The sequence below is a fragment of the Polypterus senegalus genome, chromosome 17, assembly GCF_016835505.1.
Source record: "Polypterus senegalus isolate Bchr_013 chromosome 17, ASM1683550v1, whole genome shotgun sequence".
Taxonomy (NCBI): Eukaryota; Metazoa; Chordata; class Cladistia; order Polypteriformes; family Polypteridae; genus Polypterus; species Polypterus senegalus.
The window spans coordinates 21,035,952-21,060,887 of NC_053170.1; the positions used below are offsets into that span (position 1 = coordinate 21,035,952).

Below are 24,936 nucleotides of genomic sequence, written 5' to 3' on the forward strand. Positions count from 1 at the left end.
AACCTAAATAATTTATTCAGCTCTTCTATGCACTGAGTATAAAGCTGCAGTATTTACACTGGATTCAGAAATTACTGGCATGAGCCTCGCTTTCATTACATTCTAAAGTATATGAAGTCTTTCAGTCATTATCAGTCATGTCAGTCAATCAATCCCAGATAGCACAGGGCACAAGGCAGCCCGCTGCAGAACACACACACACACACACACACACACGCACACATACGTACACCAAGCACACTAGGTATAATTTAGGATCGCCAATACACCTAACCTGAATGTCTTTGGACTGTGGGAGGAAATCGGAGCACCCGGAGGAAACCCACGCAGACACGGGAAGAACATGCCAGCATTCCTTAAATATGGTATTTTCTTTTTTTCACTAACTGCAGTTATGAATGCATTGCTAGTCTCCACAATTGCATTTTAAACTTCCTTCTTAAGTGTTTGTTGAGCTTCATTCTTATTAGTTACTAGCAAAATACCCGTGCTTTGCAGTGGAGAAGTTCTGTGTTAAAGAAGTTATGAAAAAAGAAAAGGAAACATTTTAAAAATAACATAACCTGATTGTCAATGTAATTGTTTTATGAGTGTTGCTGTCATCAAGGATTTGACTATCATTGTTTCTTTCAATCAGGTCCGTATTTGGAGGACGTGTTGTGTTCAAGTTACATTCCGTGTTTGTCAACTGTTGTAAAGATAACTGCTTTCATTATATATATATATATATATATATATATATATATATATATATATATATATATATATATATATATATATATATATATATATATATACACACATACACACACCGCGGCTTTATTTAATGTTAACTAAGACATGGCACTTAAAAGTTTCTCTCGCAGTTTCGCTGAGTTTGTGTCAAACACCACCCTGACCATCTAATCTTCGTCTGAATATTTAGCGGTAGAGTGTTTCTATTGGATTGCCGCAGACGGACGGCCTTATATGGGCAGGTACTCAATTACGTGGGAGGCATGACGATGAGGGATGCGGCGACCGAGATTCAGGCTATGGCCGCTATATATGTACATAAGTAGGTTCCAGTTATGACTGTTACGCATAGAATTTAGAAATGAAACCTGCCTAACTTTTGTAAGTAAGCCGTAAGGAATGAGCCTGCCAAATTTCAGCCTTCTACCTACACGGGAAGTTGGAGAATTAGTGATAAGTGAGTCAGTGAGTGAGTGAGTGAGTCAGTCAGTGAGTCAGTGAGGGCTTTGCCTTTTATTAGTATAGATTTATCTGTGTTCATATGAAAATGAAGTACCTTGATTATTGCTCCATTTCTCTTGTGGTTAAAACATTTCATTCTGTTTATAACAAAAACAACTTTTCTGTAGAATGCAGCACTTAATTATCTGACATAAACCATATTTGTATGAGAAATGATTTGTCCCCTCAAACGCCCAAAGTGTTTACACCGAGATGCAAAGAAATGAATTCCATCAAAATATTTGCCATAATTTTCCATTTGCTAGTTGAGTCACTAATTGGACTTATAAAGCATAATGATTTGACAGCCAGAATATGAAAAGCTTAGTTAAGAGATAAAAACAATATCATTACTGCATTTTTTGACAGATTGTAGCATTATGTTATTAAAAAAAAACTAGTCAATTCCTGGGAAGCTGAAATTTACTGATACTGTAAAGTTGTTGATCACCTATGTAAAGCAAAGCTTAGCACACAATGAAAATCCTTTTTTCAAGCTCATGAAAACTCATATTGAGAATTAAAGCAAAAAACTTTGACTATGCAATCTGTATCTAAGCCAATATTCTGATTAAAATGAATGCTAATAATAAAAAAATATGTACAGATATTTTGCGTTTTCATACCCGTAGGAGCCTGAAGAGCAGATGTGGGAATTGTAGCATTGTCCTGTGGCACACTGCTGGTATCAGGTTCTGGAGTACTACTGGTTGGTGAGGTTGGTGCAGGATTAGGCACAACACGGGGCTTTCTCTATAAACATCAGAATAAATGAAGGGTTCAATACGAAACTCAAATGTACTGTGTACAGTTCTCAGAGGTTTGAACATTTTTATTTGCTATACAGACCTTAAAATGTAATATGTAGAAAATATAAATTCAAAAATGTGAAAAGAATTAGACTTGTCAAAAAATTTGTGATACAGGAAATATAGATTTACGTATCAAAAATGAGTGAAGGCATAAGCATAGCTTCAAGAATAGATACAGTACACTATTATCTTCCTATCAATAAAACATCACTCATTTTTGAAACCTTGGCTTGCACTAATTAAATATATAAATTAAGCCTAAAGAATGTATTAAAAAATTATCGAAATGAGAATTTGAGCCTGAGGACTAATATTAACCATAAGATATCTTCAGCACTATACAAAATATGATGATTGATCAGAAAAATATTTATGCTTTGGTAGAAATGGACAAAATTTCAAGAAGAATAAATGTCACTCTTATCTTAAATGGAATTAGGCAAGCTCAAAAATGATTGGACAGAGTAAATATTAGTTGATGTTAAAATAATATATCCTACTAGGTTGTGCACTACAAAAAATAAGGATGTTATATATTTTTGCATCTTTGACACTTTTGCTTATAAACTACTACTTTGGTTTAACATACAACCAATATTTATTTTATAGTGTAGAACTCTCAATATGTTTTACAAGAGCAGCTTTCATTTTTTCACGAATGAAGCACTGAAACAAACCAAAATGACTCCAGTACCTTTTTAAAAAGAAGTACTTTTAGTCACTGCTAAACAATGGCTGTCAATAAATAAACATAAATAAGACCAAAACAGTTGGAATATGGTGATTATAATGTAGGTGGTGATATCATATTTCAAAAGTTAAAATTTTTTAAGCAGTGACATTTTGGATTTAGAATCTTTAAAGATCACAAAGCTTTGTAAAAGCTGGTATGAATTATCTGGGATATTCCCAAGTTTCCTTCACCATTTACAGTTGTGCTTGAAAGTTTGTGAACTCTTTAAAATTTTCTATATTTCTGCATAAATATGACCTAAAACATCATCAGATTTTCACTCAAGTCCTAAAAGTAGATAATGAGAAACCAGTTAAACAAATGAGACAAAAATATTATACTTGGTCATTTATTTATTGAGACAAATGATCGAATATTTCATATTTGTGAGTGGAAAAAGTATGTGAACCTCTAGGATTAGCAGTTAGTTTGAAGGTGAAATTCGAGTCAGGTGTTTTCAATCAATGGGATGACAATCAGGTGTGAGTGGGCACCCTGTGTTATTTAAAGAACAGGGATCTATCAAAGTCTGCTCTTCACAACACATGTTTGTGGAAGTGTATCATGGCACGAACAAAGGAGATTTCTGAGGACCTCAGAAAAGGAGTTGTTGATGCTCATCAGGCTGGAAAAGGTTACAAAACCATCTCTAAAGAGTTTGGACTCCACCAATCCACAGTCAGACAGATTGTGTACAAATGGAGGAAATTCAAGACCATTGTTACCCTCCCCAGGAGTGGTCGACCAACAAAGATCACTCCAAGAGCAAGGCGTGTAATAGTTGGCGAGGTCACAAAGGACCCCAGGGTAACTTCTAAGCAACTGAAGGCCTCTCTCACATTGGCTAATGTTCATGTTCATGAGTCCACCATCAGGAGAACACTGAACAACAATGGTGTGCATGGCAGGGTTGCAAGGAGAAAGCCACTGCTCTCCAAAAAAACATTGCTGCTCGTCTGCAGTTTGCTAAAGATCACGTGGACAAACCAGAAGGCTATTGGAAGAATGTTTTGTGGATGGATGAGACCAAAATAGAACTTTTTGGTTTAAATGAAAAGTGTTGTGTTTGGAGAAAGGAAAACACTGCATTCCAGCATAAGAACCTTATCCCATCTGTGAAACATGGTATCATCATGGTTTGGGCCTGTTTTGCTGTATCTGGGCCAGGACGGCTTGCCTTCATTGATGGAACAATGAATTCTGAATTATATCAGAGAATCCTAAAGGAAAATGTCATGACATCTGTCCATGAACTGAATCTCAAGAAAAAGTGGGTCATGCAGCAAGACAATGACCCTAAGCACACAACTCGTTCTACAAAAGAATTGTTAAATAAGAATAAAGTTAAAGTTTTGGAATGGCCAAGTCAAAGTCCTGACCTTAATCCAATCAAAATGTTGTGGAAGGACCTGAAGCGAGCAGTTAATGTGAGGAAACCCACCAACATCCCAGAGTTGAAGCTGTTCTGTACAGAGGAATGGGCTAAAATTCCTCCAAGCTGGTGTGCAGGACTGATCAAAAGTTACCAGAAATGTTTAGTTGCAGTTATTGCTGCAAAGGGGAGTCACACCAGATACCGAAAGCAAAGGTTCACATACTGTACTTTATGCCACTCACAAATATGTAATATTCGATCATTTTCCTTAATAAATAAATGACCAAGTATAATATTTTTGTCTCATTTGTTTAACTGGTTTCTCATTATCTACTTTTAGGACTTGAGTGAAAATCTGATGATGTTTCAGGTCATATTTATGCAGAAATATAGAAAATTTTAAAGGGTTCACAAACTTTCAAGCACAACTGTATATAAAATATCCGGCATTGTTTTTGACTTCAGCTTAATTAGACATCTGTGGTCTGTGAAGGAAACACAGACAGCCGAAAATAATATTGGTTATGTTTGTTATATCCAACGGTAAAATACCTAGCCAGTGACAAGGCAGCATATGTTTAAGCAGAAGGATGCTTACCTTGGTGCCTGGCTTGGGTCCTCTCTTTTTTGGAATTTTAATAGGTTTTACAGATTTGGAATTGTTAGCCATTCCATGCTGGGCAGTTCCTCCTTTATGTAGCCAGTTCATCGGTTGTCTCCCTCTTCTGCGTCCTGGCTTTCGGCCTCTTTGTACCGCAGTTCCCTTGCCTATAGGGTGCATGCTGGGAGACTCTGTGACACCCTCTGCAGGTATGCTAAGGCTCTTTGGCAACACTACTGAAAGAAACAAATATTGTGGATGCAAGGTGCTAGACTTTTGACAGAATGTTAATTGCAGGGTCACAGTAGATGTAAAAACAACCTTCAGTTAGAAATTAAGTTATTTTTGTCCTTCCATGTATTATATTGAACCAATTAATCTATTTTCAGGGTCACAGTATGATGTCTAACCAAATAGCTTCAAAAATAAAATAAGAACCAACTTTGGATGGAATTTCAGCCCATGAAAAGGCACCTTTACTCAAAATAAGCCAATTCAGAGTTAGCAATAACGGGTGACAGCAAAACCAAAGTACACTGAGACAAAAATCCAAAAAAGCCATGCAGACACTAATGGAAAGTGCAAACTGGTTTAGAAGTAAGGTTGATATACACACTAATTATGGCACCGGAGAATGATGTTGAGAATGTGTTAAATTTTGATTAGCACATACAAGTAAGAATTTCACTGTACACTTGGCAATAACTCCATAAACCTACATAAATTATATAAAGTCCACATCCATGGTGACCAAATTTAGCAAATCATTATCATTTCTGGATATCTGGGATACACCTTTACTTTTTGGTGACTCAGATGGTCAGGACTCCTTCTTATATGCAATTTTTTACAAATTTACAAACACAGGCTGGATGAGTTAAATGTATCAGTTTTACCATTATAGGCTATACAGTGATCCCTTGCTGTATCGCGCTTTGACTTTCGCGGTTTTGCTCTATCGCGGATTTTATATGTAAGCATATGTAAATGTATATTGCGGATTTTTCGCTGATTCGCGGATTTCTACGGACAGTGGGTCTTTTAATTTATGGTACATGCTTCCTCAGTTTGTTTGCCCAGTTGATTTCATACAAGGGACGCTATTGGCGGATGGCTTAAAAGCTACCCAATCAGAGCACGTATTACATATTAACTAAAACTCCTCAATGCTATAAGATATGCCTCCTGCGCGGTGCTCGATTGTTTGCTTGTCTCTGCCTCTATCTCACCCGCTCTGACATTCTCTGCGCCTGCCGGAGGGGGTGTGAGCAGAGGTGCTGTTTGCACAGAAGCTGTTTGCCTAGTGGATACAGACGCACCTCTAAGAAATGCCGCTTTATCGAGGTGCGTCCAAAAGCACACTTATTGATTTTTTGATTGTTTGCTTTAATCTCGTGCGCTCTCTCTCTCTGACGTTCTCTGCGCTTGACGGAGGAGATGTGAGCAGAGGGGCTTTTTGCACAGAGGCTGTTTGCTTAGAAGATACGGACGCTCCTGTAAAAAATGCTGAAAGGCTACCTTCGCATTGATCCCTTCATTGCCGCTGCTTTATCGCGGTGCTTGCATACTTAAAAGCGCAACAGCCCTAATGATTTTTCATTGTTTACTTTACTCTCTCTCTGACATTCTCCACTCCTTACGCGCACTTTGAAGAGGAAGATATGTTTGCATTCTTTTAATTGTGAGAAAGAACTGTCATCTCTGTCTTGTCATGGAGCACAGTTTAAACCTTTGACTAAACGGTGTTATTTCATGTCTAGAGGGCTCTAATAATGTTAAAAAACGTATTTAGAAGGTCGTAAACAGGTTTTCTATGCTCTAACTGCAAAAATATTAGATTTATAAATAAAGAATCCTACTTCGTGGAAATTCATTTATCTGTCTGGAGCGGATTAACCGCGATAAACAAGGGTTTACTGTATAACTGTGCGGAGAATATTTATAAACAGTGTGGGAGAGTTTCTAAGGGCTTAAAATATATAAAAATAATCATACAAACATATGGTTTCTACTTGGATTTTCACCTATCGCGGGGGGGTCTGGAACGCAACCCCCGCGATCGAGGAGGGATTACTGTATACATACATAATTGACAAAACTCACTTACAAAAAGTAAAAACTGGCAGCAAAGAGCGTTAATTAATTACTTACTTTTACATACGGTAGCACTTTTCTAACACACTCTAAGCACTTTTCATATACATTGGGGAACCACTTAAATCACCACCATTGTCTAGAATCCACCTGGATGACATGTCAACAGCCATTTTTGCAAACTACGCTTACCACAGATGCCATTAGGTGGTGACAGGGTAAGAGATTCTTAGCCTGCAAGGGACAGGGCATTATTAAGGGACGAGTATAATCAGGTCAACGTGGGCATTTTAATCAGGACATTGTGGTACAATGCACCCTACTCTTTTTGAAAGATGCCCAGAGATCTTTTATTACCAGAGCAAGTTAGGACCTTTATATATTTTTTATTATAAATATCTACGAAAAGAAACTATATACTAGACAGGATACAAAAGTTCTCAGAATCGATCAATACCATGGGAGTAGGGTGAAGTTAACCACTATGCCTACATTCTTGTTAATCAGTCTTCAAATGGCATTGTGCCGAGTTGATCAAGATGCGTTTTTCTGACAGTTCTAATCGGGCGTGTGACCAGCATTTTTTTGTTCTTCAAGCCAAAAAAAAGCTTGTTAGGTTACATCGAACATCAAGGCAATTTAGTATAGTATTTTTTTGCATAAATTGACTTGTAAAAAATAGTTTCCCATGAATAAACTACAAGCATAGGAAGCATGGGAAAGGTGCTATATACATAAAATGTATTATTATGAGTCAATGAAATTATATTGAACTGCTAAGTGTCTATGGGAAAGCAATGAGGGATATGGGGGCGATGTCCCAAACAGTGCCACATGTAAAGTTGCACCACAGCATTACCACTGTAATCACAACAAAGACGTTGTTAAGTGCCATAAAAATAAGCCAAAACCATACATATAATGCAAAAAATAAAACCAAAACTAACCAAAATCATGACAGCTAGAAGTAGTGGTGCATGGATCTCAAAGAGAATTTTTATTTTTCATTTGCAGTTACATGAGTGAAGCACCATCAATATGACTTTATATGCATGGGTTTGAACACAACAAAATGAATGGACCCACCTTGTGCATATTGTCTGCTTCATTTTCAGCAGTGACCTATATGTGGGGCACTGCTTTTCTTGCATTACAGATCCTAATTAACTGATCTATTGTCAAAACTGGCAAATACATTAATATTCACAGAATTTTAACAAGTTAATCAGTGAAAAGTCAAGCTATTTCTGACCGATTTTAAATCGTATTGCAATGTAGACGTTCATAATACTGGCTTAGGCTCTAGGACTCGGCATGTGATCCTCGTTGTTTATAGGCTCATCAGTTTCTGATAGGTTTCTTGTTAGAATGCATAAAAGATTATTTTTTTGCAAATGATATTCTGCGTACAGTATATAAAACTCTAAATTATACAAAATGATGTTCAGCATATTTCATAATTAAATGGTATTCACATTAAATAATAGAAAAGTGAAGAAGATTCACATTAAATAATCAGCAGAGAGCAGGTGACAAGCTATTGTTCTCCATGTTTTTCTGTTTATAAAATCACATATTTGAATGATAATAAAAGATGTGAAGGAGGCCTGTCACCCTCTCAGGCAGCCTACTCTCTATTCTTACATTCTCTGATCACAAGCTATGCCATTCCTATAAAAAAAGAAGCTGCCAGGCAAAATACCACATGATCTGCTAAAATCATATGGATAGTAGACATTGAGATCTTAAAATTAGATAACTGCCATTTGTACCAAATTTAAAAAGATGTATAATTCTAAAATACTGGAAAATGCTGGTTATTATTAATAATAAAAATATTTAAGACTGATTTTACTCTTTTTGTTTTTTGTGCAACAAGATACAAAGTTTATTAATATATGGATTAAGCTTTAGAAGTTCTCATTATCTTTCACAAATCACCCACACAAAATTGAACTGTCTTTGTTACTCATAGAATGACTTTAAAGCATTTGTAATAAATCATTTGTTCCAAGAATGTATTTGCAAGCTAATAAGCGGTTAGAGTATCTTATCATAAACACTGCTATCTCTTTAGTAATCCAGTGTACAATATTTCCTCTTTGATATCATAATTGTTGACTACAATACTGCATACAGCTGACAAGAGAGACACTCCTTATAAGATGACAGTTGACTCTACATTTTTCCATCCAAACATCAGTAGCCTCTATTCTAGTTAGTAAATTAAAATTAACAGTTGTGAAAAATGAAACAGCTACAGAAACGAAAAAATGATTGCAGAAAGTGCCACTTCCGCTTTAACTGAAAAGATGTTAAGAAACTGTGTCAACTGTATTTTGATGTGGTTAATATATGCTGTATCAAGGTGCTCTACTGCATGTGCCTTTACCTAAAAATAAAACAAAACAAATAAAACGGATTCTTGTAAAAGACTGAAATTAATTTTACACAAATAATGGCACTACAAGCCTATGAAAATGGGCACCTCACACTTACTCTAAATATATACTGCCCCCAAACCGATTACAATAGCTAATTAAAGAAAACAGCTTAAAAAGCAGGTTCAAACAAAAGGCTCTGACTACCAATTCACAGCATAGGCACAAAATTTTATTCTACAACAACATACTCCCTAATATGCGATAAAGCCAATGTGAAGCTACTACATTATATTATATTGATTAGCAAAATACCCGCGCTTCACAGCGGCAAAGTACTGCCTTAAAATTTTTATTAAGAAGAAAATTAAACCTTTTTAAACTGAGGTAAAATATACCAACAATTATTTGTTAAGGATCTCTTTGTATACCATGTTGTCAGTTCGGCCCTCCGGTTGTAATATGACCAAGCTGTGCGCTGAGCTTACTCTTGAGCATGCAACGTACAGTTGGCCATGTGAACAGTAATCTTGTTTCAAATCTCACAGCTTGGATTGCTGCTGTCGTAATCGGATTGAGTTTCATGGTTTGTTTCAATTACGACAGTATTTGTAGGACTTATGTTGAAGAGACATTCGGCATCTGTCAAGCGTTGAAAGTATACAACCGGTTTCATCGATAACTTCACATCCAGCTTTTGAGAGTTTAAACATTCATAAACATCAAAGTGTCCACTACTGAAATCGTCACCTGTCAATCTAAGATGTTTAAGAGGCATTGGCGGTTGTCACAAGGTGTAAAATATTTGGCCATTTCGGTACACTTGAAAGCGACAACCGAACAATTCAGCGGCAGCCATCAACTCACATGCAGATGCATAGGTGAAGGGCTTAAGCATTTCACTCTTCTAGTGCTCCTGTGTAGTATAATTATATCCTGTACTGTCATCAGTCCACACCTTGCACCTGTCCCAGTCATTCAATACATAAGACACAATGTTCCTCCGGATATCAAGAGTGAGCTTGATATGGCCGTGCAATAGTTAACAAAGAGAATGGAAAAGGTAGGTGCTATCTCCGGGCATGGAAACCACTCGGTAAGTGACAGTTCTTTGATCGATGGTGATCACCTCGATAGACATGTTAATGGGGGTACGGTTGGAATGATAAAGGAAATGGGTACCTGAACAATGTAAAGTAAGTCTAAAATACCAACACAATAACTATAATCGTAATAAATGAACAATAAAACTGCGGAGAAGCCGTGGATTAAATAAAAAGGCTGTAGTTATCAGCAGGGAGACGTGAATCCCATGGCAAAGCAAAGAAGGGAATGTAGAGACTGGAGCGACGGACGGCCTTATATAGGCAGGCAGCCAACAACGTCTCACACGTTGACCGAGCTGCAGGCTATGGATGTATATATGTACGTAAGTAGGATTCATTTAGCGTTGGGAACCCGCATACCAAATTTCTTGAAGATGGGCCCATAAGTAACAAAGACCGTTGAAAACTTCAATATGGCGGCCAACAGTGGCATCATACCACCGAAATAATTACCAAATTTCAGCCTTCTACCTACACGGGAAATTGGAGAATTAGTGATGTTGGAAAGTTCAATATGGCGGCTGACAGTGGCGTCATACCACCGAAATAAGTACGTACATCGGTTTTGGTTAGCGCAGGGAAGCCACCTACCAAATTTCCTGAAGATGGGGCCATAAATAAGAAAGTTCAACATGGCAAACGTTGTCAACCGTAGAATTTCGAAATGAAACCTGCTTAACTTTTGTATGTAAGCTGTAAGGAATGAGTCTGCAAAATTTCAGCCTTCTACCTACATGGGAAGTTGGAGAATTAGTGATGAGTGAGTGAGTCAGTCAGTCAGTCAGTGAGGGCTTTGCCTTTTATTAGTATAGATAGATAATCGTGAAAGTATCTCTTTACATAAAAAGGTTAGAAATATCTTTAATGGAAAAAAGTTAAAAAAGCAAACTGCTAGATTAGTGTACTATGACAAGCACCATGATACAATGCAAAACGTGTACAAATATGTTGAATGTTAAGTCCAAAAGAGAAGGATAAACTTTAAAGATTTATCATTACCTTCAGTGTGAACAATGTTTAAACCCTTGACACTGTCCTCAAGGTTACAGAGACAGATATCCCAAAAGGCTATCTGATGTCCTCTCTTTTTGATCATTATACCAATACTGACTGGAGTTCATCGCATGATGTTGGAGGGCTTGTGTGTTTAAGGAAAAGTTATTTAATTCGGGGATAATTCTTTCCCTAAAACTATCCTTTCAGGTTTAATGTGGAATTAATAAATATGATGTGATAAAGTGTTTAGAAGAAACTCACTGCAAATATTTGAAAAATAAGTTAGAGATCCATCTGCAAAGTTAAAAATATTTGCAATAAAATACTGTAAACATTAGCAGTGTAGAGAGAGAATCTATTTCAATATTTAGAAGCATATTATTCTGCTTAGTCTTTAGGTTGATAGTCTGAACCAGAAGTTGCAGTAAAGCAAAAAAGGGTTACAGGTGTCTGAGTTAGCTGAAGAATCCTTATTTCCTCTTTTCACTTCTGCAATTTGCTTATCAGACATTGTGCTCCAAGGGCGGACAATACAGAACATGTCTCAGTTACCTATTAACGCTACCTCTGGATTGTGTAGTGGCTTGCCTCTAGACACCAGCAGACATATTCCATTTTCTAAATGTGGGCTATAATTTCTTTCCAACACTCAGCCTAGTAGAATCTTTCTGCACAAAAACAAATGAGCTTTAAATCATTTAACACTTGGATGTGTAAATGAGGATTGTATTTTGTGTTAAATTATAAATATTTGAATCAAATGTATTTATTAGCCTTTAAAGCTCTCTTTCAATGATGCATCTAGATAATTGGCCAATATAAAACAAGGTTTAAATATAAGGTATTTTCGCCATCAGTTTTAAAATTTCAAATAGTTAATCTTTAAGCTTATCTGATTATTTTAAAGCTATTGTACATATAGTACTATGGGACAGTGGTGCAATGGTAGTGCTGCTGCCTTGTAGTAAAGAGACTAGGGTTTGCCTCCCGGGTCCACCCTCCCTGGAGTTTGCTTGTTTTCTGTCTGGAGTTTTTTTTTGTTTTTTCTGTCCTCCCTGGCCATTGGACCTTACTCTTTTTCTATGTAACTAATGTCTTATTTTAATTTCTTATTTTGTCTTTTATTTTTCTTCATTATGTAAAGCACTTTGAGCTACTTTTTTGTATGAAAATGTGCTATATAAATAAATGTTATTGTTGTTGTTCTCCCAATTTCTATAGGGGTTTCCTCCCGGTGTTCCTGTTTCAACCCACTGTCCAAAATCTCGCAGGTTTGGTGAACTGGCGATACTAAACTGGCCCTAGTTTGCGTTTGGTGTGTGTTCGCCCAGCAATCTAGGGTTTGTTCTTTGCTTTGCAGGCCCTGAACTGGCAGTTTTGAAAAATGACATCAACAATGACATTACACATAACAGTACTCTACTGTTACAAGTACTGTACACTAACTTGTGAAGAAAATCATTAAAAAAAGAAAAAAAAAAACATCTCTGTCACTGAAGAATGCTCAGCTGTACTCAATTCCTTTTCAGTGTTATTTTTCACGTGTTTTTGAAAATGCATGGATAAATAAATGGCTAATTTTTTGGTCGATGTCACTCCAATATGGATACACACTAATCTACTTTTGTTTCAGTAAAAATATTTAGGCACATAAAAATTAGTAAAGTATTTCTTTGACTAGAATTTTATATACTGAATCATTAATACAATAAATTACAAGATACTTTTATATCCCAAATAAGTAAAATGGCACTAACTACTCTTATGTCATGATCTGCCTGCTAAAATAAGAAAAGGCCCTTCCTTCTCAGCTTTTAAATTCAGACTAAAGACTTACTAATTTAGTTTAGCAAACCCTGACTAGAGCTGCTAATTATCTGTGCATACCGCGTGTACAGAAATTTAAGTATCACAATATTTTTAAACTGTGACTAACCCTCCTCTATTCTTTTCCTTTTCTCGGTATCTGGATGTGGCTTCTTGGTGCCACTGCTCTCCTGCCAGACTGCTTTCCCAAGTATGGATAAGTCATCTTATATAAAGGAGTGTCAGAATCACTGGATGGAAAGATAATCTTGTCAGATTAGACAGCATAGACTCCGCTATAGAAAACCCAGGAGTGATGGGGGAATGTTGGTAAAGGTCTCCAAGACTGGGCCTTTATTTTTGACTTTCTCTTTTACAATTGTAATCTCCACCGTTGTCAACTGGCCATAGTTCATGAATTAATTATTGGACAGATATTATTGGTTTACATTTTTGTTTAATCAATTCCTACCTTGTTCTTTGTGTGTTTATGATACGTGTATCAGTTCCATATTTAGTAATTAGTATTATCGAAACTTGCTCACAATGCTCAGCGAAGAACGGCATACAAAAAGTAAATTGTACTGTATGTCATGAAAACAAAAACATTTTAAGCTTGCTTGTGTAAATTTGTGTGTAAATGTGCGGTATATACAAAGCACATATAGCTTGATGCAAAACAACCATTTCTTTCAGGAATTCTGTTACTTTTATAGGCTGCAGTAAACAAGATCACTTGTTCTGATTTTTAACCTATGAGAAAATGTGTTAATGTAAGCGCTGTTGAACTAACCAAAACATTTTCTGAACTCATTTTTTGGAGTCACTCCTGATACCATTAGGTACAAGACAAGAACCAAACAGGGACAAGTCACCTGTAATCTGAAGAGGACACTTACACCATGCCAAAGTGGAGCTGTCAGTTGCCATAACATGCACATTTTTGGAATGTAGGAAAAAACCTGTGAGAATTCTGGGAGAGACTGCTTTGGACATGAACAGTGACCAGGTTAGCAAGTAAACAGTATGAACTTCTGCACCATAATCCTGATCCAATGTTTGATTTACATGACTTATTTTAGTGCTCAGAAGTTTTTTCTTTTCATTTTATGATCATAAGATGCAAGTTTAAAATTTTGGGACAAATAACCATACACAAACATGGTGCCTGTTACCAATCTTTTCTTCCTACATTTTTTAACCCTCCCACTGCTGTGTGCACTGACTTTCCAAAATCCTAGACAGAATAAGCTGGTTATGAAATGGATGAAAGTACTGAGGGATACTTCAGAATGCAAACTTATAAAACATATATTTGAATGCACACTATTATTAATATTTCTTTTCTTTTTTTTAACTTTTTCTCATGAGTGCTGCAGAAGGAACACACTGGGCTGGGCCTCCCTATCCTCAGTAACTTTCTCTAGCCCTTCCTGAGGAATACCCAGACACTCAAAGTACAGCTAAGAGATTTCATCCCACAAATATGCCCATGGGTCTGCCTCTCCATATTGCCTCAGAAGGCCATGTCAGAAGTGTCTGGGAGGGCATCTTATTTCCATGCCCAAACCACTTCGACTGTCCTTCTTGATCCAGAAGCAGCAATTCAGAACTATAGACAAATACCCCACTGTCACAGGTACCTTATTTTGACCATTTGTATTTGTGATCTCATTTGATCTTTTACAAATGTCCATACATAACATTAAAAAAAAGAAAAAAGTGAACATCAGAAAATATATATTCCACTATAGCTTACTCTTCAAGGGCCAACAAATAAACAAACAGTGGCAATAATATTAAAAAGAGTTGGTAAATATGTGAATGTACTCTAATTACTGCAATTAAACCAAAGATCAAATGCGATTTGTGCAGTGATATGAGCATATAAATACTAAAAAAAATCCAAAAAAGGATAATTAAAGTGAACACAAAACTTTGTTTACTGTTCTAAAAGTAACTAAACTGTCAAAAAATCAGTCATACATAGTAAAAAAAAAAGGCCAGAAACAGAATTGTATCAGGTTAATACTTACTTTTTAGTTTGAAAATGAGAGACAGAAAAAACTACATATACATAAACTACAGATAACTGAAGTTAAAAACTCCACACCATACAATCTTTATAAAATATAGGTCACCTACCAGAAATGAGCTCTCTGCTTCATTCAGTTATGCCACATGCCTTGGTTAAACCACTCCAGTGTGGAAAGTACTGCAGTGAACAAGGGGCTTCTAACAGAAAATGAACTCCAGAAACTTGGCTTTGACTAAAAGCTTTAAAATACAACAGTATCCAACTCTTTTCTTCTACTGCATAAAACTCGGTCTTCAAATATATACTGTAGCTGAATTTTTAAGGAGTCTGTCCAATTTTTTTTTTTAAAAGTATTTATGCTTTTCCAGGATAACAAAGGTTAGTTCTGTATTAACCAGCCCTGCATTCTGAACCATGCCCAGCTCTGTCTGCCAACTGGGTTTCTGCCAAGGCTGTATCTCCACTCCCAAAAATTCCTGTTTGCCCATTAAGGGTAAACATCCCCTGAGGCGACCTGCTCCATTCAAGCCAAAGAGCTGTTTTTTTTTTTTTGTTTTTTTTCGCTCTCTCATGAATTTTTTTGGTCTCATTTTTTCTCTCTATCGCACATCTGGCCAAACATTTAACTTTTCTCTTTACCATACATAGTTCTCTCACAACCTCTAGTTTCTCAGATAATATTACTAGAAAAGCATTGTACAGTACCTCACAGGTAATTCTTATACTTTCAGAAAATACTATCACATGGTTAAACATTGTTTCATGCAAAATAAATCTGTCTCTATTTATTCTAATTCTTAAAAAATGAGGATAATCATCAATCAGTTCATCCATTTTCAAACATGCTCTTACAGTCATACAGGATGCCACAGTGAGAAAGTGATGAGGACTGCTGCCGCAGTTGAATCTTGCACCCAGCTGTGTCTGTGTGCAGTATGCATGTTCTCCTTGAGTTTGTGTCAGTTTTCCTCCCACATCCCCAAAAGCATGCATGTTAGGTTAATTGTAACTTAGCCCTGTCTGAGTGTGAATGTGTGAGTGTGTGAATTGGGCTAGTGGAAGACTTGCTGTCAGAGAGAGTTGGTTGTCCACAGCCCTTACCTGGATTAGGCAGGTGTGAAAATTTGACATTATGCCTTGCTGGGTCAGGGGGAGCCAGTAACTATTTTGGCAACATTGAACACAAAGTAGGAGCCAGCCTTGGATGGGGATTAATATATAGTAGAGCACAAATTTAGAGCTTTTAATTAATCTAACATGTGCATGTTTGGAACTGGAACAAAATCCACTAAGACACCTGAAGAATGTCTGTATTCCATGTGGCCAGAGCCCCCGTGATTTGAACCTAGCACCCTGTAACTGTGATGAAGTAGAGTAAACCACTACACTACAATTTCACTCTAAATGAGGGTACTCATTCTGAAAAGAAGCACATTCCTATAGTTTGGTGAATATTCTAAAGTATCTCTAATAGTTTTCTAAAATTATCTCTCTACAAACGATGATTTGTGAGCAAAAGACATGGCCTGATTTATATTTTTATTCAGTATAATCTATTCAAGTTTCCATATTGTTTTACAAGAGTGCATTATTAATAAGATACAAACTTTCACCAATCTGTAAAGACTAGGGCAAATATTATACATTTTTAGCTAATATAGCTAACATATACACTTTCACAAATTGCTGTCAAATGGTTTAGAATTATTTCATGATTAGCTGCAATAAAATTACTGCATATCTGGATCAATACAAATTCCTAAATAGGGATCTTCACTCATCTATTTTCTAAGCAGCTTATCCAGTACAAAGTCATGAGGAGCTGGGGCCTAGTGAGGTAGCACTGGGCACAAAACAGGAAACAACATTGGATGGGGAATATCATATGTGAATATACACTACCCACTCACTCATCCTGGCTCAATTTGTTATTGCAAATAAACTTAATATGACTAAAATAAAGCCCACTATAACATGGAAATAATGTAAAAAGTAGTGCCATATTAGTACATACCACAAACATTAGTAAATACATTCCTTTTTTAAATTCCAACAGGTGGCCCACCGGAAAGGGTAGCGCTGCTGCACAGGCTCTCATATCAAATGGTCTGCATATGTTTGGATTCACTTTGGTATTGACAATGTCACAGTGAAGGAAGGCGTTAATATTGAACATTTAATATGCAGGCAGTGTCCAAGTAGAACCAAAACAAAACATGGTGCTTTCTCTTTAACTTTAGTTGGAAGAAGCAATGATTTATACTTTATATACAATTTATAATCTTAAACATTTTTTTAAAAAAGAAGTGGATAAGCAAGAGTTCTCAGCTCAAACACACTCATAAGCTCCTGCAGACTTTGTTTGCTCTATTCCAGACTTACCAAAGTTAATCTCCTCAGGAGCAACAATGAAGCGCCTCCAACAAAAGAAAGCTAATGCTTTTAAAATAAAAAAAGAAGTGGATCTAAAGATCAAAGGATGTTATTTTGTTCCCCATGATTAGTGAAATAAAAGAATAGTGTTTATTTATTTACTTGCATAAAGGGAAATGGATAGTTTACATCCTATTAACAGCAATGCACACATACTGTATGTAGCTCCAGAAATTTTAAATCAGAACTTGCATACTCCATATATTCAAAAATATTTTAAATCTGAAGTATTCTAATGCTAATTATAGGCTGACAGCCCTACTATAAAAATACAAGCTCATCCCACAAGGACTCACCCAGCACAATGGTCAGACTACATACCGATAGGTTTGTGCATTATGTATGGTTACTGCTTATTCCAAGTCTTACTGTTGAATATACTAAGACAATATTGTGTCATGAGGTCCTTTGACACTCCTATACATTTAATGACAATTGGTAATATATCAACTTAATGTCTGACTTGCTTGAAATGCAATGTTATTGTATACATTTATAAAACTGTTTAACATGCAGGAATCCTAAAATAACAACCTTTTCTATTAGATAATGCTTCTTCACACTCAGGCTGACAATGTATTATTTTCATTGTGTTGTAAGAGTTACTAAGAGACCACTTGATTTTGAATAAGTGGCATGTACATAGTCAACAACATGCATAATCAAATTAACAGAGAATACAGTTATAGTAAATTGTGTTGCCGCTCTCTGATTATTACAGAACCCACTGCAAAATGCTTCAAGTCAAATTAATACGAAATATATAATGTGGATTTACTAATTCTGCTATTCTCTTACTCTCCTTGAAGAAAAAAGGTAACACTTTAGGAATAATATTACTTTGATTTATGAATCACCCGTCACAATGTTTGAAGTCAAGAAGAAAAAGGATAAAAAAGAAAATGAAGAATACCTTTGGTGCCTGGTGGTTGTAGGTTATCTCCAGTAAGGGCACACCAGCCAACTGGAAAGATGTCGCGTGAGTCATAGCGGCAATAATAATCAAAGGCTCCCCTCCATCCATCAAAGGTGACCAGCACCTCTACACCTCGCACCTCTCCAATGGTGGCAGGGCAGATAAAATGAGGGTTCTTACGATCAACTGCCTCTAGTTTCATTCCAACTTTGAAGTAGTTTTGTGCAGGGGCAGGAGGTTCCTGCTGGGAGAGGTTCAAGGAAAAAGAAAAGTTAGAGAATTTTCCTGGTTGTTATAGTTCAGATTTGCTTGTTAAGTTATAAATCGTTCATTTTCTTTTAGTAAATACTTGAGATATAATTTAAATTTTGTTTCATAGTTTGGTTTTAATAAAACCAAATTTTTGTTGCAAAATACTTGATTCTGTGTCTTCCAAAATATTATGACTAACTGAAATTGTGACCAAAATAGAGCAGAAACAGTACATTTATACCCTGTTTTAAGGAAAAGAGACATTTGACTGTACTCAGTTTTTTCCCCCAAAGGTGTTTATGTGGCTGTGAGATAAAACAAACAGTTAAAAACAGATAAAATTACAGTGTCATTGTGTAAAGTACTTATCTGGTACAATCTATCTTTATAGGTCTTGTCAATGGCAAAAATATTGCATTCAAATACTTTGGGACATATGGAATATTTTGCTTTCCTGTGGGAGGAGAGAAGGTTAAAAAAATAACACTGTTACTAAAAATTGCTGACGTGATATTTCGCTGACCTCTTATCTCAGTTATCATATATATAGTATATAGTATAGTAAAAGCCAGAAGTGTCTTTTTGTCCTCTCGCTATATTCACAGCAAAACAATATCCTATATATTTTCAAAAACTAATTTACAGCAAATCTTTAACTGATTTCGGGTTAAGTCAGATCTCAGACAACAAAAAAATAAATAAAGAATGACAGGAAGCAAATTTATGTAAACAGTGCAAAGTAGCACTGCCCATTTATGCTGGAAGTGTAAACTTACAAATACATAAGTGATTGATCAGGAAAGTGTGTTGGGTTACTGATGGGGCAGGATGACTGCCAAAGACAAATGAGACTCGTGCTTGTATGAATAACTGTGCATGTGATTCTTGCAGCAGTAGCACACAAGAGAAAATAAAGGAGAGATTTAGTAACAATTCTTACAAAAAAAGCGCACAAGAGATCAGTGGTTTTGTAGAATAGTGCTGCACTTTTTATAGTGTCTTTCTAACATGCATCATCTAAAAGTATGAAAAGGCCAACCAAATGCCTTAGTGGTTTTAAATGACCTGCATTTTATACAGTTTTCCTGCATATATTTGTCAATTTTGTATGCTTCGCAAAAAAACTCGCAGCTGCACAGATATCACCTGATCTGTTTTCACAGCTAATTTAGTTTACAATCCTGTCAGGTGGATTCTTGTGTCAAAAGGTCAAATTGAAAAAGCACAAACTTTAAAAGTACAGTGTCCTTAATAAAGAAAATTCTCAATGATGGAAGCTTTTTCAGCTAACCTTTACTGAAAAAGACTGAAAGTAAAACGTCTTGACCTGTTAAAGCTAGTATCAACTTGAAGAATGTTTCAGCCTGACTAGTAACAATTTAATGACTAAATATTTAGCTTATTGTTCATACAAAAGTAAATTTTGCCATTCCTGCATTGCTGTCTAATATCAATCACAACGCAGTACACTATAAGTTAATTATTAAAAAAAAAACTTGGTGAGGCAGAATGTCACAGAACAGGAGTATCCATCAGTAAATAAACACATATCTTGTGATCTAAACTTGTATTTGTACTTAAAAGAATTAAATTTACAAATACGTTAAGTCTTGGATTTAAGAGCAGCAATGTTTAAAAAACAAAACACTGCACCACTATCACATTTCATTTATAGAACACAGTATGTTAGAAAATTGAGTGGTAATATACTTGTGGTCATAGGCTGCTGTTAGCTCCCTAATTTTCCTATTAGATAATGATTACCCCAGTTTGGTGGACATGAGTGTGTTTTCTTCAATTTACTACCTTATTAAATAGAGGCAAAAAGAAGTATTTGTTAATGTTCCTGGAGAGGAGTATAGTTTGCACATTCGCCCAACTTTTTTTCCCTGTTACTTCTCTCTTACTCCACCAATAAAACCAGAGCAAATTATATTAACTTGCAACTTAAAACTGTCTTTGTGTGAGTATTTATGGGTGCATTAGTCTGCGCTGGTGCTTCTTCTTATGTTGATTCCTATATTGAGAACAATGATGAAGGAATAGGTTTGAGCCCCTTGAGACCCAAAACCGGATTAAGTAGGTTCAAAATGTTAAGTTATAAATCGTTCATCTTCTTTTAGTAAATACTTGAGATATAATTAAAATTTTGTTTCATAGTATCTTAATAAAACCAAATTTTTGTTGCAAAATACTTGATTCTGTGTCTTCCAAAATATTATGACTAACTGAAATTGTGACCAAAATAAAGCAGGTTTTGTAGAATAGTGCTGCACTTTTTATAGTGTCTTTCTAACATGCATCATCTAAAAGTATGAAAAGGCCAACCAACTGCCTTAGTGGTTTTAAATGACCTGCATTTTATACAGTTTTCCTGCATATATTTGTCAATTTTGTATGCTTCGCAAAAAAACTCGCAGCTGCACAGATATCACCTGATCTGTTTTCACAGCTAATTTAGTTTACAATCCTGTCAGCTGAATTCTTGTGTCACATGGTCAAATTGAAAATGCACAAACTTTATAAGTACAGTGTTCTTAATAAAGAAAATTCTCAATGATGGAAGCTTTTTTAGCTAACCTTTACTGAAAAAGACTGAAAGTAAAACGTCTTGACCTGTTAAAGCTAGTATCTACTTGAAGAATGTTTCAGCCCGACTAGTAACAATTTAATGACTAAATATTTAGCTTATTGCTCATACAAAAGTAAATTTTGCCATTCCTGCATTGCTGTCTAATATCAATCACAACGCAGTACACTATAAGTTAATTATTAAAAAAAAAAATTGAGTGGTAATATACTTGTGGTCATAGGCTGCTGTTAGCTCCCTAATTTTCCTATTAGATAATGATTACCCCAGTTTGGTGGACATGAGTGTGTTTTCTTCAATTTACTACCTTATTAAATAGAGGCAAAAAAGAGTATTTGTTAATGTTCCTGGAGAGCAGTATAGTTTGCACATTCTCCCAACTTTTTTCCCTGTTACTTCTCTCTTACTCCACCAATAAAACCAGAGCAAATTATATTAACTTGCAACTTAAAACTGTCTTTGTGTGAGTATTTATGGGTACATTAGTCTGCGCTGGTGCTTCTTCTTATGTTGATTCCTATATTGAGAACAACGATGAAGGAATAGGTTTGAGCCCCTTGAGACCCAAAACTGGATTAAGTAGGTTCAAAATGAATGGATGTGCCAGCTTATTATCTTATGTAGCTTGTGTACATATTTATTCCAAGGTATAAAGTCACCAGTATTACACTGAATACTCAAATTTTAATTAGCTTTCAATCATCCTTGTGAAGTAACTGACACCTTTATCAGCAATTTGTAATCTTAACAGATTTTCTATATTATGACTGCCAAGTAAAACATCATACAATTGAAATGGCACTCACTACTTATGCATTTCTGTTCCTGATCACTGCAGTACAAACCTGTGTATGCTAAAATATTAGATGCAGCATCTAGTCTTTCATTGTTTCACATCTCTGTGACAGGAGTTTTCTGTATATAAAAACAATCTTTCACATGACATTATTTAATGCAGATTTTGTTTCTTTGCAGGTTGTCTTGTTGTAACTGCATGGACAGCATGAAAGATTCAGTCCTATAGTGCATTAGGAAGTTATTAGTACTTAGTAGCTACTGTATCTGTTAAACACTGTTGGCATTTCAGATACAGCATAATGTTTGAAACTTCCATGTGAAACCAGTTTTAACATTAAAGCTGGCACCCCCAACATTCCACTAAATTTTAATATAAATGTAATATGTAAATATGTGCCACAAATATGAGAAATGTTTGCGTTTTGTGACAAGCAGGGCAACAGTGCTGCAGACAGAAAAGGGTGAAATGTGATAAGAGCAAGCAACAACAAAGCCCTGACTGGAAAGGGGAAGCACACACAGGCACAATGATAAGCAAAGGCAGTAGGAAGGGCATTGCCAGGGAGTGGTATTTGGTGCACATGAGTGGGTGCCCCACAGAAAAATTCACTGGGGTACCAGCTTAAGAAAGAAATGCTAGAAGGCACTCCTTTTCACAAGAGAATAGTTAATACAAGCAGCTTATGGAGCTGTTTGGAGTTCTAGCAATTTAAATGTCCATGGAAGGCTCAGGACTGCAGTGACATTAGGGTCCACACAGCTGGGCTCTAGACTGGTGTCCCAGTTGCAAAAACAAAGATGAAACTGAACCCAGGAACAATTCCAAGACTAGACCAGAAACAGCATTTTAGAGGGAGTTTACAACTTTGGCCTGAACTGTTTGAGAGGCAGTGAGTTTGGTGACCCTGGTGTAGCTACTGTGTGGCCATAGTAAGAAACACAGAGCTTGAACAACAGTAGTTATCTGAAGCGCTGAGGTAACAATTAAATGCCACTGTTTTAGTAATGATTTTTTAAAAATCACTAGTCAAATGCATAAAACACAAAAAAATGGCATAATGAAAATGGAATGATTGAATCTTTTAAGCAGTAAAATTATTATATGCATCCCAAATCTGAATAACCTGTTCTTAATGTTTTAATAATGGGATCTAACCACTATTGCGTACTGTCATGCTGACTACATAGAATAGGTGAAAGAGGCCTTATTGCTCAGAACTACCACATGCAGACATTTATGTCTGGGGGACAGTTTTATTTAGGGTTATGGATGCTTCAACAAAAAACTTTGTAGGCCTTTCTTTAACTTACTTAAAAAAATAAATGATAAGTTTGCAAACAAGATGTCCATGTTTTATGTCAGGAACACACTAAATCTGTTATGTTGTCTTTGACATGCTGAAATTTCAATGGAATAGCTGTGTGTTCTTACTTTGGTCAAAAGTACAATTAAATGTAAAGGTATATTTTTGGTAATAAGTCCTGTTAAGATGTGTTAGTGTTTTAGCTGATGTCTATTTAATCTGTATTTCTTTCAAGCAGCTAATTTTCCTACAAGGTAGCCAAAAATATTAGCAGTCTGAATTACCTTATGAAATATTCGGACTGGTGCCATCTCTGCTCCATTTAGTGTTTTTAAAAGAAACATAGGCCAAGAAGAAGCATTCAGTCGGAAACCTGAAACAAAAATCATCCACAGTTCAGATGGCTACAGTAAACTAAGAGTCAACATATAGTAAAACATACAAATAATGTTTGTCAACCAGTTAGCCATTCAAAACTACGCTACTAGTTATGACTTAGAAAGGTTACAGAAACTTGCAATTGATTTAGAAAGTATTCATTTTCTGCCAACTTTATAGTGTTGTCGATTTACTTTAAAATGGATAAAGTAGCCATTTTTGCCTATCAATCTACACTCAATAACCCATAATGACAAAGTGAAAATACGTTGTCAGAAAGGTTTGTAAATTTCTTAAAAATCAAAACCTGAAATTGCTCCATCATGCGGATATTCCAACCCTTTGCTATGACACTTGAAATTGTGGTCAGGTGCATCTTGATTGCCTTAATTATCCTTGAGATTAATCTAGAATTTGATTATAGAGTCCACCTGTGGCAAACTGAATTTACTGAACATGTTTTAGAAAGGTACAAGTGCATCTGTGTACAGTAATCCCTCACTATATCGCGCTTCGACTTTCGTGGCTTCACTCTATCATGGATTTTATATGTAAGCATATCTAAATATATAACGCAGATTTTTTGCTGCTTCGGGGGTTCTGCGGACAATGGGTCTTTTTACTTCCTGTACATGCTTCCTCAGTTGGTTTGCCCAGTTGATTTCATACAAGGGACGCTATTGGTGGATGGCTGAGAAGCCTACCAATCAGAGCACGCAGTTAAGTTCCTGTGTGCTGAATGGCTCAGCGACAGAGCGCCAAATTCAATTCCGTGGCGTCAACCAGGAAGTCTCGTCTCGCTCATTTAGCATCAACATGTTTCGCTGTGTAAAGAGTAAACTTTTGTGCTCTTTTGTGTTTATCTTTGTGCATAGTCAAGCCCTTCATTATGGCTTCAAAACGATCTGCTCCTGCTACTGCTTCAGGGGCCGTGCCCAAGCACCAACGGAAGATGTTAATGATTGCCGAAAAGGTAAAAGTTTTGGATATGTTGAAGGAAGGGAAAAGCTACACCGCTGTAGGACGCCATTACGGAATCAATATGGCTACGATTCTTTTTATTTAAAAAGTAGGAAAGGAATATAAG

General features: G+C 36.0%; 1 protein-coding gene across 5 annotated transcripts in view; it reads right to left on the bottom strand.

Moving 5' to 3' along the window:
- Positions 1-24,936, bottom strand: part of LOC120517920 (polycomb protein SCMH1-like) — a 67,020-nt gene that overhangs the window by 17,962 nt on the left and 24,122 nt on the right. For 3 of the 5 annotated variants that reach the window (XM_039740431.1, XM_039740435.1, XM_039740434.1), the window contains 4 exons: positions 23,756-23,844; positions 18,525-18,771; positions 4,755-4,993; positions 1,863-1,989 (listed from right to left, as the gene is read on the bottom strand). In XM_039740431.1, the coding sequence (XP_039596365.1) occupies positions 1,863-1,989; positions 4,755-4,993; positions 18,525-18,771; positions 23,756-23,844 (702 nt within the window). The remainder of the gene's footprint in view (positions 1-1,862; positions 1,990-4,754; positions 4,994-18,524; positions 18,772-23,755; positions 23,845-24,936) is intronic. The other 2 variants (XM_039740432.1, XM_039740433.1) reach the window with 2 other exon arrangements.